The sequence below is a fragment of the Mus caroli genome, unplaced genomic scaffold, assembly GCF_978045245.1.
Source record: "Mus caroli unplaced genomic scaffold, Mus_caroli_1 scaffold_10, whole genome shotgun sequence".
NCBI classification, from domain to species: Eukaryota; Metazoa; Chordata; class Mammalia; order Rodentia; family Muridae; genus Mus; species Mus caroli.
Genome location: NW_028227265.1, coordinates 95,943,041 through 95,961,539, shown reverse-complemented (window position 1 = coordinate 95,961,539; position 18,499 = coordinate 95,943,041). Strand labels below are relative to the sequence as shown.

The 18,499-nt window shown below is 44.8% G+C and overlaps 1 protein-coding gene and 1 pseudogene across 1 annotated transcript; one reads left to right on the top strand and one right to left on the bottom strand.

Moving 5' to 3' along the window:
- On the bottom strand, positions 1-11,088 carry Leprotl1 (leptin receptor overlapping transcript like 1). Its single transcript, XM_021169768.3, has 4 exons — positions 10,949-11,088; positions 5,163-5,238; positions 3,253-3,439; positions 1-2,227 (listed from the first exon to the last, which is right to left on the bottom strand). The coding sequence occupies exons 1-4, from the start codon at positions 10,962-10,964 to the stop codon at positions 2,111-2,113; spliced, it is 396 nt and encodes a 131-aa protein (XP_021025427.1). The 5' UTR covers positions 10,965-11,088; the 3' UTR covers positions 1-2,110.
- Positions 11,089-16,635: 5,547 nt separating this feature from the next.
- LOC110300651 (large ribosomal subunit protein eL42-like) lies at positions 16,636-17,243 on the top strand (annotated as a pseudogene).
- Positions 17,244-18,499: the final 1,256 nt, after the last annotated feature.

The window sequence follows — 18,499 nt, the reverse complement described above, 5'->3', positions numbered from 1 at the left end:
GATATTTAAAATCTTTATTGTTTTGTCATCAAAAGTTTTCTCTCTCTCTCCATGGTAGGACGACAATGTGTTGGCGCATACTCATGAAAATACTCTTAAGTCGCTAGCCTAGAAACCAGAGACGGGATTGGCAAGCCAGTGTCACAGTCAGACACGCAATGCTGCGGCTAAGATTAGTTAGTACCCAGAAAGAATATGCAGCTGTTAGAAAGGAGTCTATGGCTAAGCGCTCAGCACTTCGCTTGCTTGTGAAGGAGCAGAGGGCAGGGAGGACCAGAGACAGAGCCTCCTGCTCCATTCCCGATCCCAGAGAGGGTTCTGACCATGCGCACACCGCCGGCGAGTCTCTGTCATCATTACTCAACAAGCCACTGCTAGTCTAACCCACAAACAGCATGACTGCATTTGGACATTTCATAACACTTCCCACCTCACCACCAAACAGAAACAAAATAAAAACCGCGGCTGTAGACATCTTTAGTAAAAGCTGAACAAACCTGGTGCATGTTCCAGTTTTTTTTTTTTTTTTAAAGTTTTTTTGAGAAATAAACTGTAGGAAAAAAAAACAACAACAAAAGACAGTTGTCATGGTTACTCATTTTTCAGCTAAAGGCAGAACACTTCTTTTTATATAAGCACACTGGAGAAACATACAAGTGTCCTCACCAAAAAAATACTGCTGGATCAATGAGAACATTTTCATAATCAGCTCTTGGGTAAAGGACTGAGAATTGCAGATGCAAATGACCGCTACGATTTGGTCATGCCTGGTCACTGAGAAGATTTTGGTCAGGGCTGTGTTTGAAGCCGTGACACAGCTGGATTTGGCTACTCTGTATGAATTCATACAATAAATACCTTACTCACGACAGCAGATCCATCACGATGAAACCAAACCCTCGACAACTGAGAGGTTTACAGCAAACCTGCCTTAAGTGTTTTTCAAGTACGTACGCTATAAGGTTGGGAGACTACTCTAAGTCCTACGACTGCACGTTCCTGGATTACCTGCAAGACTAACAAGCCACTTGTGAATCACATCAAGGCCTTGTGGGGGAGGGGCACTCTGCAGGTATGGCATAGCAATTGGTTTCCTAGTAGTCAAACATTTCTAAACGTTATTAAACTATATTTGAAAAGTTCTTTTACTTAACTATATACAATGTACAAATAAGTTAAAAGGAGGAAGCAGAGGGAAGCTTTTGAATATCTACACTGCAAACACACAACTGTCCCATGCATGTCCCTTTCACCCTCCAAACCATGAGAGGTGACAGAGCTCAGACCTGTCACTAAGGATGGGAACAGCACGCAGACAGTGGGAAGCCAACGATGCTTCTTCCCACGCAGCTACTCGCCTGCTTTGACCATAACACACGCGGATATAAACTGGATCCCCAAACTTGTACCTTAAAGTTTAACATAAATTCTTCTAACAGTTGAGGAGAAAAGCACTCTTTTATAGCAATTCCACAAAATAATTTTCAATTCACAAAACACCTGTCCACTAGTACAACCAGCAACCCTTCTGGAGGGCATGGGCAGTATCAGTCGGCCCCCCTGAGGTATAAATGCAGCTATCTTTCACTGAGTAAATAGTAGATAAGGTATGTCAACGCTCTGAAGGTTTGCATTCACCTGGAGTGATGTCATCCTGACTGAATGAAAACTTACTCATGTATACTTTTTTTTTTTTTAATAATGGAGATTAACTGATTTTTAGAGAAAATATGTACTTTAGCCCATAATACAGCCAGAAGTTCTGAATTCCTAAACCAATGCAAATGGCTATTACATCTTAAAAATGGGTAACATTGCATACTGATTTTAAAACAACTGAACAGGGAAAACATGTAAGGATTTTAGATTCAGCAGGACACCATGGAAAGCACAGCCTAGAGAAGTGGGAAACCAGCCAAGCTTTTCCAAATGAGAAAATCCTTTTAATCTTCAGCAAGTCCCCATGGAAACAGGAGGCGTACAACAGCGAGAAGGAAGCAACTAGGGCACCCCAGAGGCTCGCCAACAGCTCAGCATCACGGCCCCCTCTCCTGTGCACGGATGGCCGGCAGACGACACAAGTCCAATGTGACTACAGTTCAGCAGCTCCTCACCACTGCTGCCAGCTGAAGTCGTCGTTGCTTCCGAAGACCAGGAAGAAGCCTAGAATAGTCGCGAAGATGACTGTGTTTCCCGTGAGAACAAGTGCGCAAGCTCCCCACTCGATCTACGGCAGGAAGAGAGACACAGTCAGCAGACACGCGACGTGAAGGCAACGAGGAACAGCAAATGCATCTCTGTGCATTGGTCAATCACCATCCTAAGCAATGTGGCTTGGGGTGACCTTCACAGCACAATGCTCCACACCCTGTATGTGTTTTTATTTGCCATTGATTGATCGTAGGAGGTGATAAATCACTCGGGAACAAGCTCGGCTTCAAGAATGGCCACTGTCGCTTCCTTCGGCTCTCTCTGCAGTCCCACCCCAGGGTCCTGAGTTTTTAGGATGCACCCTGCCCCCGTGTCGCCAGCACCGCATGGGATTCTGTAACTACTGCTTACAAAGGAAGTTTTGCTTAGGGAGTCTAAAATCTTGTTTGGAGCAGAAGTTGAACTCTAAGTACCAGTGAGGGAGACATCCTTGTACTTTCTCCGACAGGGGCAGAGGGAGCAAGTGCCTGTACCACACTTGACGTGTGGCTAGTCTCAGCCCTTCTCCCCACCTTTCCAGAGCTGAGGGTGATTCTGGGTACAAGTCTGCCCTTTCTCCTCTTTCACACTTTCCCAGTCTCAGAGGATAAGTGTCTCACACATCTATGCTTTAGGTCAGTGGTTCTCAACCAGGTGGCATATCAGATACCCTACATATCAGATATCTACATTATGATTATCATAAGCAAAATTACAGTTATGAAGTAGCAACAACAAACTGTTTTTATGGTTGGGGTCACCACAACATAAGGAACCGTGTTAGAGGGTCCCACCACTAGGAAGGCTGAGAACCACTGGTTCGGGTTTTACAGGACAGGCAGGCTGGAGGATGCACAGCGCAGTTCCTGTGCCCTTTCTGCTGCGGACCCCAGCCATGTCTTCCAATAGTTTCAGTCTGACAGCAAGAAGAGACGGAAAAAGCTGAGGCTTTAATCCATCCTCTCCATCCTAATGCCGCTCACCTCTCTTTCACATAACAAAGCAGAAAAGAAAAGAGTGGACAGTCTGGTATAAAAGCATTCATAGAGTATGGCCACTCACCAGATGTGCTCTGGCAAACACAACAGGGAGTCCAAAAGCAGAGACGACGATGCCCGTGGTGAGGAATATGGCAAGCTCCTTACAAGCGTTGCTCATGGCGTCCGTGTCATCCACTAATCTTCTGGCTATGCAGTATGGGATGGGCGAGAGGATGTAAAAGAAGAGAACGAAGAGGGGCCAGTATTGGCTGGAAAAGAGAGCTGAGTCAGTGGCAGTGCGGTCAGACGCGTCACCGTTCAACACCCTAACCATGCTCCTGCTGTAGACCAGAGGACTATTACAAGGTAGCAAACAAGCTGCGCTTGGAAACAAAGCCGCGAGCTCACATGAGAAGCGTAGTCAGCTCATCCTGTGTTCAATTATGGCACAATATTAAAAATGGCTACTGACAAAATGCTTTATAAATTGAGGCCCCTCCCCCCAAGATTTGCTTTAGCATATAAGAAGGCATACTTAAGACTATTTACACAAAAACCTTTACATCCTGCCTTCTAGTAATGTTACAGTATCCATGATTGCTCTTACTGAAATCTAGGTGTAGGATGTAACAGAAGATGGTATTGAAAACCATAGTTTCTAGTCTATCGGTAACTGTGCTGTGCTGACGTCACTTGCTGGCTTTGACAAGTTCAGCGGAGGAAGCTGTGTGAAGGGGACAGGGAAGCTCTGTCCACATCTCTGTCAAGGTTTCAACAGTCTATTAAACAACTTATAAGAAATGAATGGTCTTTTTGGTTGACAAGCTTAATTATGTATACAATGGAGACTTGCTAGAGCTATCTGTTATGTTTTCTTTCTTTCTTGCTTTCTTTCTTTCTTTCTTTCTTTCTTGCTTTCTTTCTTTTAAAGATTCTTTTCCTTTTTGTTTTCATTTTTCACCACACGGGGTCTTGAGATTTGAACTCAGGTCCTCATGTCTCTATTGCAAGTGCTCGATTCACTACACCATCCCTCGCCCCATAATTTAGCTTTGGTTTGGGCATTTATGATGTCATCATCAGTTTTCCATCTTTGCTATAATATATGTTATATATAAAATATTACATATTTTGCTATTGTTTCCATTTCGCTCTTCCCTGGGCGACTGTGAACAGCAATACTCTTACCCAACTACGGGTATCATCGTAAGCCTTTGTAAGTGGATTTGTGTGGGGATTTCTAAGAAGGGGAGGGCCAGGTCGAGGAGCTACAGGACACAGGTAAACTAGTTCCAAGAAATGGCAACTCCTCCCTTTCAAAACCCCAGCCTGACTTAGTCCCCACCTGCTGGCACCCAGCAGCACCCGCCCACCTCCTTTATCTTCACCAGTGGATTTCGGGTAGTGTGGAGTGGGATTCGGTGTGTTTTCATGTGCTTATTAGCAGCACAATTCTCTCTGCGACTTGTGCTCCACTTCTACCCATTTGTCTTTTGAAAACAAAGTTCCTTAAATATTAATTTAAAAAGTTTTCTATACTGGGCACAGTGACGGATCCCTGGAATTCTAGAACTTGAGAGGCTGGAGCGAGCTGACTGTGTGTGAGGCCAGCCCAGGCTACCCAGCGAGACGATGTCTCAGTAGGAAGTTCTCCCCAGTCTACGGACAGCAACCACCTGCAGCTGTGCTCGGAAACGGCCGGGGTTTCCTTCCACAGAGGACACTTTAGGTTTCTTCGGTGGATCATTGATGGGCATCGGGGCTGAGTTTCTGCCACCAGGTCATTGCAGAAGCAGGTCAGAGCCAAAAAGCTCCCTGCCTGAGCGTTCTAGTGTCTTTACAAATCAACTTTAAGTGATGATCTTCGGAAAAGGACTATGTTGGTGAATTAACCTTTCTCTCCGTTTCTTGTATAATAGTAGGAAACAGAGCATGTTGAAAAACCTCAGTAGAAGAATTTTCCCTTTAAACATTCAAAAAGAAATGACATACTTGTATATCGGAAGGGCACATCCAAGCATCAGGAACATCAGCCCGATCGCTCCTCCAAAGGACAAACTAATTAAAGCTGCAAAACAAACAAAAACCCCAGAGATCAATCGGTCAGGCCGCCATAGTGCCATCTCTGTTCACACGCACAGCAGTCTGAGTGGGACCTGGAATCCCACAAGTTAATTAGGGTTAATACAAACTAAAGATCAGTCTACAGGGTAAGACTCAATCTCAAAAAGCAAAACAAATGTGAGCTGTCTTCAAAACTGCCAACTGCACAGTTTCAGAATTAGTTTCTATGGCATCCCCAAAACATGTGTTAGAGGTTGAACACCCTCCTTAATCCCCGGAAAGGCTCTGAAGTGTGGGATGTCAGCCAGGCCTGGTGTTGTGCGCCTTTAATCCCATCTTTAGGGAGGCAGGGGCAGGTGCTTCTCTGGTCTACACAGCGAGTTCCAGGCTAGCCAGGGATACACAGTGAAACCTTCTCTGGAACATGTGCTCTGCATCCCAAGTACCTATTATGTACAATATTCCTAAATCCAAGGACATCCACAAGCTGACCACACCCAATCGCTCCGGACAGGGAACATTTAACCCGTCCATCAGTCTTGACTGACTGCTAACACGCACCATTTCTGGTTCCATTTCTCAGAACTATTCAGGCACAGAGAGTTAATGTCCCCCGCCCCAACACTGCATTTAGTCCATACACGAGTCAAGCACTAAGCTGATGCCCCAAGGCCACTTCAATTCCTGGAATCCATATGGAAGTGACAGGAGAAGATCACTCTAAATTGTCTTCCAACCTCCAGGACCAGCACACAATTACACTCAATATTCCCACAAGAGGGGAAGGGAGAAGGGGCAGAAAAGCCTCACGGAAACAGAAACACAAAAGCACAAAACTGAACGGAAAGCTGACCGAGACTATGTGTAGTTTATTTATGATTTTTTTTGTTTGTTTTAAATATTTTTAGACAGGATCGCATCGTGTAGCTGGACTTTGCTATGTACATCAGGTTAGCCTCAAACTCAGATACCCAACCTGCCTTGTGATTGTTTTTTAAGGAAATGAAAGAGACTTCACAGTATCGACCTGCCTGTAGTTATTGTTAGTCTTTTAACAGTTTACAGAGACACAGTGGCTTTGCTCCCGATTCCCTAAATTCTAGGCGATCTGTAGGGTGACAGTGCAGCCTGGTGTGGTCCTGGTACCACTGTCTTACCACAGCACAGAAGGAAGATGCCTCCTACCTCAAGATTCACCTTGGAAGCTTCCCAGACGTGGCTGGTATACTTCAAACTGAGAAACAACTTTATTATGTATATAATCAATGACCTAGATATCAACCGATAGAAACGTGATCAGTTCGACTTCCACACAGCCTTGTTGGTAAAATTTGTTACATTTATGATTTAGATTTATTGACTTCGGGTGTGTGCAGGAGGAGGTCTGAGCATCATGGCTTGCAGGAGATGCTCTCTTCCCCCATGTGGGTTCTGGGGGCTGAGCTTGGGTCATCAGGCTTAGTTAGCAGTAAGCATCTTTCCTTACTGAGCCACTTCACTGGCTTTAAAAAAAACCTGGTATGGTCTAACCTTAACAGAAAAGTTAAAATCCAAAGGTATGTGAGGGTCTAAAATTTACCAGGTTAAAAACAAAAACAAAAACAAAAAACAAAAACTACTGAACAGAAACCAAAATTAGTGTCACAGGAGTCAGACGTTGAGTATTACTACTGACAAGATGGCCGCTGACACTGTCATGGCAAGCACGGTGTCAGCTGGAGTGCTGAATACAACAAGAGTCAGTCAGGTCACCAAGAACACAGCACGCTTGTTTCTTAACGTCATTACAGTTGATATTTCCAGGAACAGTGGGGGGAAGTCAAGGGAATGTTTATTTCATTTTAAACAGCAAACAGAGCACTTGAGGCTTACAGGGGATGCAGTAACCACAGGAGAACACGAAGCTTCCCTCCTGTTCCTCTCAGTCCTGTCTACAGCCCTTGACTCCGCCGCACAGGCAATAGTTGTGACACCCTACATTGCCCTCTTTCCTACTCTGGAAGCCAGCGGCCACGTCACCTACAGGGCTGTGCACGCTTGTCACCCTACCGCAGTTTTTCATTCATTCAGGAAATACTGATTGAAGCCAAACACACAGCAGAGACCGGGGACCCTGCAGGGATCTCACCGGCTCCCTCAAGCTCCAGTGTTCCTGCCCCGCTCTGTCTCTCTTCCAGCTAGGACTCGTTCTCTTCAGATGTCAACTCAAGCATCTATCTGCTCCTCACAACCACACCAACTCTGCCACTGTAGTTACTACTGTTATGGAGGGGCTAGGGGCTAGCTCAGGGGGACAGGGCTTGAGGCTCTGGATTCAACCCCCACTTGTATTTATTTATTCACACAACACACTGAGCACTGAATGTGTGTCACATGGTTCCTGCTACCGAAGACCGAGCAACGGGGAGGAAAGAAAATCAAAGCTTTTACCTTTATGGTGATCATGTTCTAGTGGGAGAATGAAACAGCTCTTTAAAGTTATCACATTTTATTTACGGTATGCTATCCTTGTGCACAAGCTGATGGGCCATCTTGCTAGTCCATAAAATAATCAGGGGTGGGGTGTGGCGGTGCACTCTGGGAATTCTAGCAGCTGGGAGGTGGAAACAGGGAGGATCAGGAGTTTAAGGCCAGCTTTGGCTATATACTGAACTGGAGTTTAAGGCTAGCCTGGGCTACTTGAGACCCTGTTTCAAAAACAAGCAAGCAAGCAAGCAAGCAAGCAAGCAAGCAAGCAAGCCAGGATGTAAGCAATGGTGAGGCTGCTGCGGGTCCTCCTGAGGTGCCTTCAGCCTGCTCACTGTGCACTTTCACTTTCTGAACTGCCTTCTGTTCCCAGAACATGATTTATGTCCAAGGACATAACTTATGGTCTCCCACAAAGATAGAAACCCTTAAAGGATGAATTCCGTATCCTCCGGATTTTGTGTAGGGCCTGCCATACAGTAGGTGCTCAATAAACACTTAACAAAGGACTTGCTGAGAAAGTGAGGTGGGACATTCTGTTTGCTCAGTAAACATGAACTCTGAAGGAAGTTAAAGACTTAAAGAACAAATGTCCAGTGATGACCACAAGCAGGTAGAGTAAGGGGTGGGAAGGCAGGTTACTGACAGGGCGTCTCTGAAGAGTGGCAACTGGGCTATAGTCAAGGAATGCAGGGAGAGGTGCAGGTGTGTGCCAGGCCTTCAGCTGCAGCTCCTTGCTCTGTCACCAGAGTTGCAATTCTAAACTGCTTCCCAAACATCTTTCCTTTCCAAATGTTCCCGGTCAGCTTTGGTCACCCATGCCCCAGCTTAAACACTCAGTAACAAAGAATGAATATAGCCTGGGGCGTGGAGTGGCAACAGCATTGTGTCCCCTATTGCCCACTAACTAGTTACCTTTATTTAACTAGGTTCTTCCTTTTATAAATAAGAAAAGACTGCCAGAGGTGGTGGTGCACACCCAGGAGGAAGGCAGAGGCAGAGAGGCAGAGAGACAGAGAGATAGAGAGGCAGGTGAGTTTGAGGGTCAGCCTGGTCTATAGAGTGAGTTCCAGGATAGTCAGTAATACATAGAGGCCCTGTATCAAACAACAACTGAGAGAGAGAGAGAGAGAGAGAGAGAGAGAGAGAGAGAGAGAGAGAGAGAGAGAGAGAGAGAATCCTAGTAAGAAGGCTAAGGCAAGTTGAATGTGGTTCCAGTTATCCTAGACTGCATAATGTTCAAAAATGCAAATAAAAAAGTTTAATAATACAAGTTAACTTAAAATACTTAAAAAAAAAATCAAGAAACCAAAATATAAGGTTCTGGCATTGAAATGCATTTAAAACTTGAGCTTAAATTACAGTCACTGTACCAATTCTTATTTTAAAATGCTTACTTTATTATGGAGGTGTGTGTCTGTATGTGTGTCGATGAGGTACCTACTGAGCTGGAGGTACAGGCTTTTGTGAGCTGCTGGGTAGGGATGCTCAGATCTTGGATCTGAGCTCATCTCTTCTCAGTTAACTGCTGAGCCATCTCTCCAGCCCATAAAATTACCGATGCATTTATTTATACAAGATCCAATTCCTTTCAAGTACTCACATATGAAAAAACAAGCCCTGTAGAAGTGTTTGGGGAATGGAGATACCCTAGGGTCATATTTCCATGCATTCGATACTCAGTATTTAAAAGATGTTCAAAGCCATCTGCATGTGACATCTCATCTCTTAAGTCATCACAGATAAAAGCTGACACACGTAAACAAACTGCTCCCCAATGCTCCCCAAACCAGTAACATCTCTCCAGTCTTATGACACTGGCAGCTACGTGGCTTATTTTATATCAATGGTGTCTTAAGTGACACACCAGTAAGGTAAGGATTCATACAGTAATTGACTGATGCAACACTCGGAAAATGAAACAGAGAGGAGTGTGGTTTCTACTCCCAAAGCCTCTGGGCCAGGGATGGAACAGCCCAATTACCTAGCAAAAATTCTCTAAAGATGGACTACAAAGACAGAGGTGAAGGGGTCAAGTTCCCCAGCCTGGGAGTTAGCAGAAAATATAATGTATCACAAAGTAGCAGGCAACTGGCTCAAGAAATATGTAATGGTCTTTACAGCAATACTCCTTACTTAGGGGCAATCTAAAGGCCAAAAGGAAGAAATATCGTGATAAGCAACCTGTAACTTTAAAAGGCACTGAAATCTTTACAAAGTAAAATTACAACCCCCCCCCCACGTCACTGTCACCAGGATTAACATTATCCAGAAGATTTGGAGAACCATAAAAGCTGTTTTCCTTTTTAAAGAGTCCTTCATTAATGACACCAGGTGGGTAGAGAAACGCAGGCAACATCCTAAAAAGAACAGCACTTTACAGTAACTTCCATCCACGTTAGAACTTGAAAGGGTCTATTATAGCCCCAAAAGAGATCTGAAAGTGTCCTAGTTGCTCAGTTGACAAGGTTCTATACGAGAAACAAAATCTTTTTTTTTTAGGCACCGAAAATAAACAAGACACCAGAAAAACGTGAACCAGGGAAAAAGCTCAACCAAAGTCGCCCTTACCAGCGAGGTGGAATCACCACTATCCAACTGTTTTTACTTCCAACTAGGTTATCTCTTCTACAAAGCAGGTCAGGAAATCAAAGTGATCCGCTGATAAGTAAATACAAAACTTTGCTTCTAACCCCAGGGGCGAGACTACTGAGCCACGTTCCCTGTCTTCAAAGAATGCAACATCCCGTTCTCTCTGAAGAAAACACACCAATAGACAAATAACCTTTCATCAAGGTGTTCGTTACCTTTTTTCTTTCTTTTTTTTTTTTTTTTTTTAAATCACAACTACAAAGTGTCAACGTGCACTTGTGGGGGAAAGGAAGCCAGGAGCACTCTGGGTTAGCATCCGGGCTCTGCTGCACCTTACAAACACCAAAGATGCATTCGATTTAAGAGGCAGGGAAAGCCTGTGCACCGCGATCCCGGGAGCGGATGCGGAGCCCGGGTTTGGGAGACCGGTGCGTTCGTGCCTCGGGTGGGAAACCACACTGGTTTGCCGTGCCGAGCATTCCTCCCGATCGCAGCCCTCAAAGTCTCTGGGTGCAAACTCGCGCAGACCACGTCGGTGGCCCGGTTGCCCGGTTCTGGTCCAGGGGCGGAGCGCCACCGCTGGAGGAGCCGGGCTGGGTCGTCCCCACGCCGCCCCGCCCCATCCCTACGGCCCCGGCCCGGCGGCCCAGGCCCACCTTTGATGCCCGCCATGGCGGTGACGTCGCTCCTGGCTCCACGACCCGGGCGGTGGCCCGGAGACCCGAGACGCGCGGCGGCGGCGGCGGCGGCCAGACAACACCCGGAAGTGCACCCCGCTGCACTTCCGCCGGCGGCTCACGCGGGGGCGTGGGGGCGCGCGAGGCCGGGCCCGGGCCGGCGTCCTTCCTTCCGCGGCTGAGGGGACCAGCCCGGGACGTGCGGGGCAGCTCCGGCCCGGAGTCCCCGCGGTCTCGGGAAGAGAGAGTGCGGAGCTCGTGAAGACGCGGGCGATGTCTTTGCGGGATCGCCTCACTTTCTGCCCCGCGAGCCCATTTCTCCTCCCACCACCCAGTCTGTGACACGTGAGATGGGTGGTCTCTGCTTCTCTCCTTGGGTTCCTAACACAGATCCCATGAGGTCCCCTCCACCCCCGCAAGGAGTCCACGAGTCATAATGTGAACATAAAGATGCTTCCTCTTGGGAGTCGGAGAGCTTTTCAGTCTTGGTGACAAAAGGGATGGGGAAGTGGGGGCGGGGGTGGGGCGCCCCACAGAGATCCTATATATTTATGTAAGCTTCCCACATAGCATATGCTGGGGAACCGGGTAGGCGTTGGGATGAACAAAACCAGGTGTAGTTTCTGCCCTCGGGTTGTTTGCAGACTAGAAAGAGAAAATACTCAAAAGAGAGCAAAAGTGCGACGAAGATCATGGCTAGCAAGAGGAATCCATCCGCACTCCCAAATATACCACTGGGGCGGCGGAAACATGACTGTAGCTGAAGTCAATTTTAAAAACGAGAGAAGACATAGAAGGGGAATTGGCTGCGCTCCTTTTCTGTACAAAATCAGACAGTTTTAAGTTTCTCCTTGTAAAGGTAGCCGGAACTTCCTTTCTTGTGTTACAGGAGAAGATATTTGCAACACAAAATTTCCCATTTGTAAATATTTTCATTTCTGAGGAGGAGACAGATGTCTCTGTAAGCAGCCGCAATTGGAGTTTGTAGAAATGTTACAGAAATAGCCTTTATCTCCCTTAGTTTTCCCCTGAAAGCCCAAATTTCTTCCATTTAGTTGCTTTCCCACAGCGTATTGCCTTTTGTTAAAATGCCTTATGGGCCCCCAGACTTAGCCGGTTGTGTTTTCCTTTATTCGGAACCTTGCTAAGCCTGTAAAATACAGCCCGTAAAATACACTCTCCCCTTTAATCGGCCTTACAGCTGCTAATATGTAGGTCTCCTCTGTTGAATCTAAGAAGGCAGAGACAACCTCTATCCTAGAAATATCTAGGAAATAGAAGACGTGGGAAATAGTCCTTTGGTTTGCTCTGACAGGACTCTTTTAATGGAAAGACAAAGTGGGGTTGTTTGTGTGTGTGTTGGGGGGCAGATGGGACATGCTCTTTGCTAAATAAATGGAACGGGAATTTGGAAAGCTGGAGAGAGGAGAAGCCAATGGGTTGGTCACAGTTGTGTATCCGAGAAGTTTTGGAATTTGTACCTACACAGACTGAAAGGGAGTCACCCTATGTTTATTGGGTGAGAACTGAAACTGGAAGCCAGGAGCACATGGACATATTAAGATCATAACAGGGAAACCAGGCCCGGGAATTCATGGGACAGGAAAGACTATGAAGAGAGTGTATCTCTTGTCTGAATCTCATAAAGCTTTGGATATTTAACAATGAGATGGCCTGGCTCTATTCCAACCTATCATAGGATTCCTGGGGTGTGTGTCAAAGACCAAGGAGCCCCAATGAGGACCCAGCCCACTCCACTGTCTGCTGCTCCACCTCTTCATCTGTTGGGACCTGGACCTGACTCTCTATTTCCTGCTCTGGGTCCCAATTGCCTTGTTCACATTGTAGCTAATCTCAGCAGCTTCTTTCTCAAGCCCGACTTCCACTGGCACTGGTCTGGCTCATTGTTTTAGCAATCCAAACTTGGTCCACTCTGAAACCTCTTGAACTTTGCTTCAGTTGCTTTAACATGTCTTCATTCTGTATACACACACACACACACACACACAGAGAGACACATAAGTGTATTGTATGTTTTGTGATATTTGGTTAATATTTGTACCCAATATTGGTAAGATTAGAATAAACAACTTGAATTTATGGTAAATTACTGCCATTAAAATCAGTAAACTTGGGGTAGAGAGATAGCTGAGTGGTTAAGATCTCTGGCTGAGCTTCCAGAGGACCCAGCTTCATTTTGCAGCATTCACAAGGCAGCTCACAAATATCTGTAGCTCCAGTTGCAGGGGGGTCTGACAGCCTCACACAGACATACATGTAGGAAAAACACCAGTGTACAAAAAATAATAAAGAAGAAATCTTTTTTTAAAAAAAAGAAATAATTAAGTTTTGTGATTTTATTATTATTCAATGAATTATGACATTTCCACATTGTGGGAGGACCTCAAAGCACTCATCTGTTTCTGGCATTGTACACTCCAGACATAAAATTATGGCGACGACAATGATTCTGTCTCAGATGTCATCACGATGCCTGTCCTCCTTTCGTTCTGCGCCATTCTGTCTTTGAGAGCAGGAGTGGTGGCCTGCATATTGCTGACTGTGGATGGAAAGTGATAGGTTCACATCTTGAAGCTTGTAGCTTGGCTCCAAGGAAGTGCATTTTAAAAATTACGCTGGGAGGTAGCTTCCAGGACTTCCTGTGCTTCAATTATAGCCCCTAAGTTATTTGAATATAAATGTACCGAGCATTAGATGTCTCTGATGGCATTAAAGGCAAACTCAGAGTGCTTATCTGGCCAGAGGGTTCTATACACTTTGCTCCCATGGTAACAGGACGATAGCACATTTCCATCTTTTAACTTTCCCAGTCTTTGTAGCAAAAAAAAAAAAAAAAAAAAAAAAAAAAAAAAATTCAAGCAAAACAAAACACTGAAATAACCAGTTAAAGGTCCATTTTTTTGTTCCCCGATAACGTCTAAGGAACAAAACCCAACCAAACAAAACACCAACATCACCACTCACATGACTAATTTGGTTTCCTGATACTGCCTAGGGAGCGGAAACTTGAAACCTCAAAAATGGTGTTTTCAAAGAACCCCTATAACAATTCTTTGGGATGCTTTTAAACTCCCAGGTTCTACTTTACATTATCTGAATTAGAAACTTTTGTGGGCAAAGCCCAGAAACACAAAACGTTAAGATGCCTCTTGAATGGTTGCTCTGCAAGCTATAGCTTGAAAATCATTGTCCCCACAAAGGGAAGATGGTTTGGAGTTTTCTTCCGTTTTCTAGCAGATCTGTCATGTTTGCTAATATCGTCTAAGTGTTCTTTAAGCATTTCATGTACTAGTGACTCCTCTTCACCTTTCATGACTTCCTAGCCTCCAAAATTAAGCCACAGAGATGGGGTAAGAGACTTGTTTAGTGGGCAGTTGCTGTATATCTAGTGCTTTAGGGTATGTTAGGGGCTGGGCAGATAGCTCAGTAGTTAAGAATGCTCCTTCAAAGCATCTGGTCCAGTCCCTGGCATTCAGCCCATAGCTTACAATCATTTATAACTCTGGTTGCAAGAGGTCCAATGCTATCTTCTGGACTCCAAGGGCACCAGGCACACACGGGGGGCACATGCATACATGCAAACACTCTCGTGAAGGTAGAATTCCTTAAAAGAGTTGTATCTGATTATCTTTTTCATCAGATGTGATGAAATATTATATTATTACTAGCTGGGGATTCTAACCCTTACAAACTCAACAAAGCACAGAGGTTTTGGTTTTTGTTTTTAAAAACCCTTTTATTATAAAAAATTAAATCCTGTATATGAAAAGCACCAACAGCATTATCGTGAACTCCTAGATAGCATGGGGTTCTTTCATCTCTCAACAACTGGCTAGTTGCTTTATTTATTCTCTCTCTCCATGTCTGCTTCACCAAATTTTTTCTTCATTTTATTCTGAAGCACGTTCCAGACATATTTGCATAGTGTGTGTGTGTGTGTGTGTGTGTGTGTGTGTGTGATAGGAACTGTTGATTTACAGCTGGTGAGCCAGGGACTTTTTTTTTAAGATGTATGTATGTATGTATGTATGTATGTATGTATGTATGTAAGTACACTGTAGCTGTCTTCAGACACTCCAGAAGAGGGAGTCAGATCTCATTACAGGTGGTTGTGAGCCACCAGGTGGTTGCTGGGATTTGAACTTTGGACCTTCGGAAGAGCAGTCCGGTGCTCTTACCCACTGAGCCATCTCACCAGCCCGAGCAAGTGACTCTTGTATCATTACATGGGATTTGAGACTGGCACCGAAGTGTAGTGTAGCTGTATAGACTTAGCACTGAACCTATGAGATATGACACTCCCAGCAGATGTACCAAAATTGAAATGATGTCAGTGAGAGCAGAGTGGTATCCAGTTGAGAACTGTTTGCTGTGTAGACAAATTCTTCCATGACACATTACATCCCATAAATATGTGCCAATAGAGAGGAGGAAAGAATCCCTCCTCCCATAGGATCATGTGTTAGATCCCAGCCCCACCCGACTTCTGCAAGGATCTTACCTAACCATTCTAGTCATCATGGCAATACCCATCCTACCACCTGCTTTCTGTCAGGGCGCCTGTTATTTGGCTCAGTTCCCATCAGGAAACAAATTAGGACACCCTTTCATGTTTTAAAATCATAGTCTAGAATGATACGATGGGGTCTCAGATAATGGAAGTTTTTTTGTTTTTTGTTTTTTTTGTAAAGTTAATTAGGCAATTCTACATTCCCAAATCCGAAAGCCACCTTTATTCTTGCTCAAGTTTTCCATCAACAGTGGCCAGTACAGATCACTGTCTCTCCCAATACCATATTTCTACCTCCCTTTTCTGTTTCCTTCTTTTACTTTTTTATTCCCTGTCTCTGTGTCTCTGTCTCTGTCTCTGTCTCTGTCTCTGTCTCTGTCTCTGTCTCTGTCTCTGTCTCTCTGTCTCTCTGTCTCTCTGTCTCTGTCTCTCTCTCTCTCTCTCTCTCTCTCTCTCTCTCTCTCTCTCTCTCTCTCTCTGTATGGAGAGGTATACCATGTAGCGGTCAGAAGAGAACTCTATGGAGTTCTCACCTTTATCCTTAATATGGTGTCCTAATTTTCTTTTTACTGCTGTGATTATAATTTCCCGACCAAAAGCAACTTGGGGAGGAGTTTGTTTCATCTTATAGCTCAGTCATCATTTCCTTCTTTGAGGAAAGTCAGGGCAGGAACTCAAAGGCAGGAACATGAAGGCAGGAACTGAAGCAGAGGCCGTTGGAGCAACTGTGCTTACCAGCTTTTTTTTTTTTTTTTTCCAAGACAGGGTTTCTCTGTATAGCCCTGGCTGTCCTGGAACTCACTCTGTAGACCAGGCTGACCTCGAACTCAGAAATCCGCCTGCCTCTGCCTTCTGAGTGCTGGGATTAAAGGCGTGCGCCACCACACCCAGCTTCAGCCTGCTTTCTTACACAACCCAGAACCATCTGCCTCTGTTCTGACATGACCCCGAGTGAGCTGGGACCTCCCATCAGTTATTAATTAAGAAAACGTTCCTACAGACTCGTCTACTGACCAATCTGGTGAGATTCCCTCTTCCCATATGATTTTAGCTTTTACGTCAAGTTGACAAACAAAACACCCCTCCCATCCCCTGCAAACCACCACCACTAACCAGTACGTATGGGTGTCAAGGATCAAAATGAAGACTTTGTGGCAAAAGGGTCTTTATCTGTAGCACCACCTCACTGCTCCCCTTGCTTGCTTTCTTTACCAGGGATCACTTTTAAAAGTATTTCTAGGATCTTCTACTCAAGATAGAAACAGCAGTATAGTTTTCTGAGCTGATAGCACTCCTGCGAACATGGTGAACGTACCTAAGACTCGCCAGACATTCTGCAAGAAATGTGGGAAGCACCAACCCCAGACGGCGACACAGTACGAGAAGGGCGAGGATTCTTTGTATGTCCAGGGAAAGACAGGAAACAGAGTGGCTATAGCGGGCAGATTAAGCCTATTTTCCCCCAAAAGGCAACTACAAAGAAGATTGTGCTGAGCCTGGAGTGCGTCGAGTCCAACTGCAGATCTAAGAGGATGCTGAGAGGATGCTGGCTATTAAGAGAAGTGAGCATTTTGAACTGGGAGGAGATAAGAAGAGAAAGGACCAAGTGATCAAGTTCTAAGACAATTTTGTTATGAAGACAATAAAATCTTGACCTTTCACCCCCTAGAAAAAAGAAAAGAAAAACAGCAGTATAATCTCATAGGTTGTCCCTTCGCTCCTCTTTGTCTTGTCTAAATTTTATGTCTATCTGCCTCTTTCTATGGCATCAAAACCAGCTGGATTTTACATTAGCTTTGAATGTTGAGTGTGGCTATCTCTTGTCTACTTGGCCTGCCTGCTTGTACACTTAACACTCGCCTCCAACTCAGTCAGTGAAGGACAGAATCCTGTATTATCTGTTTGGAATTTTAAGATTGCTGGGTTCCATCCAGAGCTTCCGTGTCCTATCTCCTGTTCTTAGTTTCTTAGAAACTTAGTTTCACTGGTCTTGTTTGCCTATCTCATGCCTCCAACTTTAAAGTTCTCCATTGTATCTACACTATCCAGTACAGTACCTGCCGGGTAGGTTCTGACAAGTGTGTTAGAATCTCAACCTAAAAAGGCTGTGTGGATGACTGACTGCTTCTCAAAACATAGCCAGAGCAGGGTATTGGGGTACTGGGTGGGGGAGAGGGGGGAATGGAATGAGGTGAGGGGTGAGTGGAGGTGGGGTGGGATGTTAACCACTAAGCCACTGGCCATGAGGTTAGATTTCTACTTTTATTTTTTAAGATTAATTTATTTTATTCATACGAGTACACTACAGCTGTCTTCAGACACACCAGAAGAGGGCATCATATCCCATTACAGATGGTTGTGAGTCACCATGTGGTTGCTGGGAATTGAACTCAGGACCTCTGCAAGAGCAGTCAGTACCCTTAACTGCTGAGCCAACTCTCCAGCCAAGACCTCTACTTTTTTTTTTTTTTTAATAAGATGAGTTCTTTTCTTATTATTCACATCTCAAGCTTCAAAGTCATTCCCCTAGGCTGGCCCTTCCAGAATTTGCTCTCAGTGTGTATTATTTTGTTTTATTTTTGATAACAAACTTACTAATTATTCTTATTTTTTTGTCCTGTGCTATGTCATCTTAAGCTTCCCGAATACAAGGACCTTGTTATTTTCCATGGCTAAAACAGTGGCTGTCTTATTTTGTATTTTATGTTATATTAGGTATTCAACATGTACTTGTTGAATGACCGCATCCAAGAAACTCAGACTCGCAGCAGACTTCAAAGCACAGAGAAACGTTTTGTCTGGGTGGTTGAACTGTGCGAAAGGTCCATGCTCAGAAATCACAAAGTCATTCCCTTGGTGCCTTTCTGCCTGATCCCCGTTTAGTACACAGTAACTGAACATCAGTCTTAAGCAGGGCGGTGTTAGGTCCCCAACCTGCAAAATAACGCCCTACAAAAAGGTTACTGGAATTTTGAATTTAAGTATTATTAGATTATTTC

Bases quoted from the DNA above. Each gene is read 5' to 3' on its own strand.
- Leprotl1 (XM_021169768.3), bottom strand. The intron at 3,440-5,162 runs GTATGTCATTTC...TCTCTTTTCCAG, and splicing joins TGTGCCCTTCCGATATACAA to CCAATACTGGCCCCTCTTCG. The intron at 2,228-3,252 runs GTGAGTGGCCAT...TTCCTGCCGTAG, and splicing joins TGTTTGCCAGAGCACATCTG to ATCGAGTGGGGAGCTTGCGC.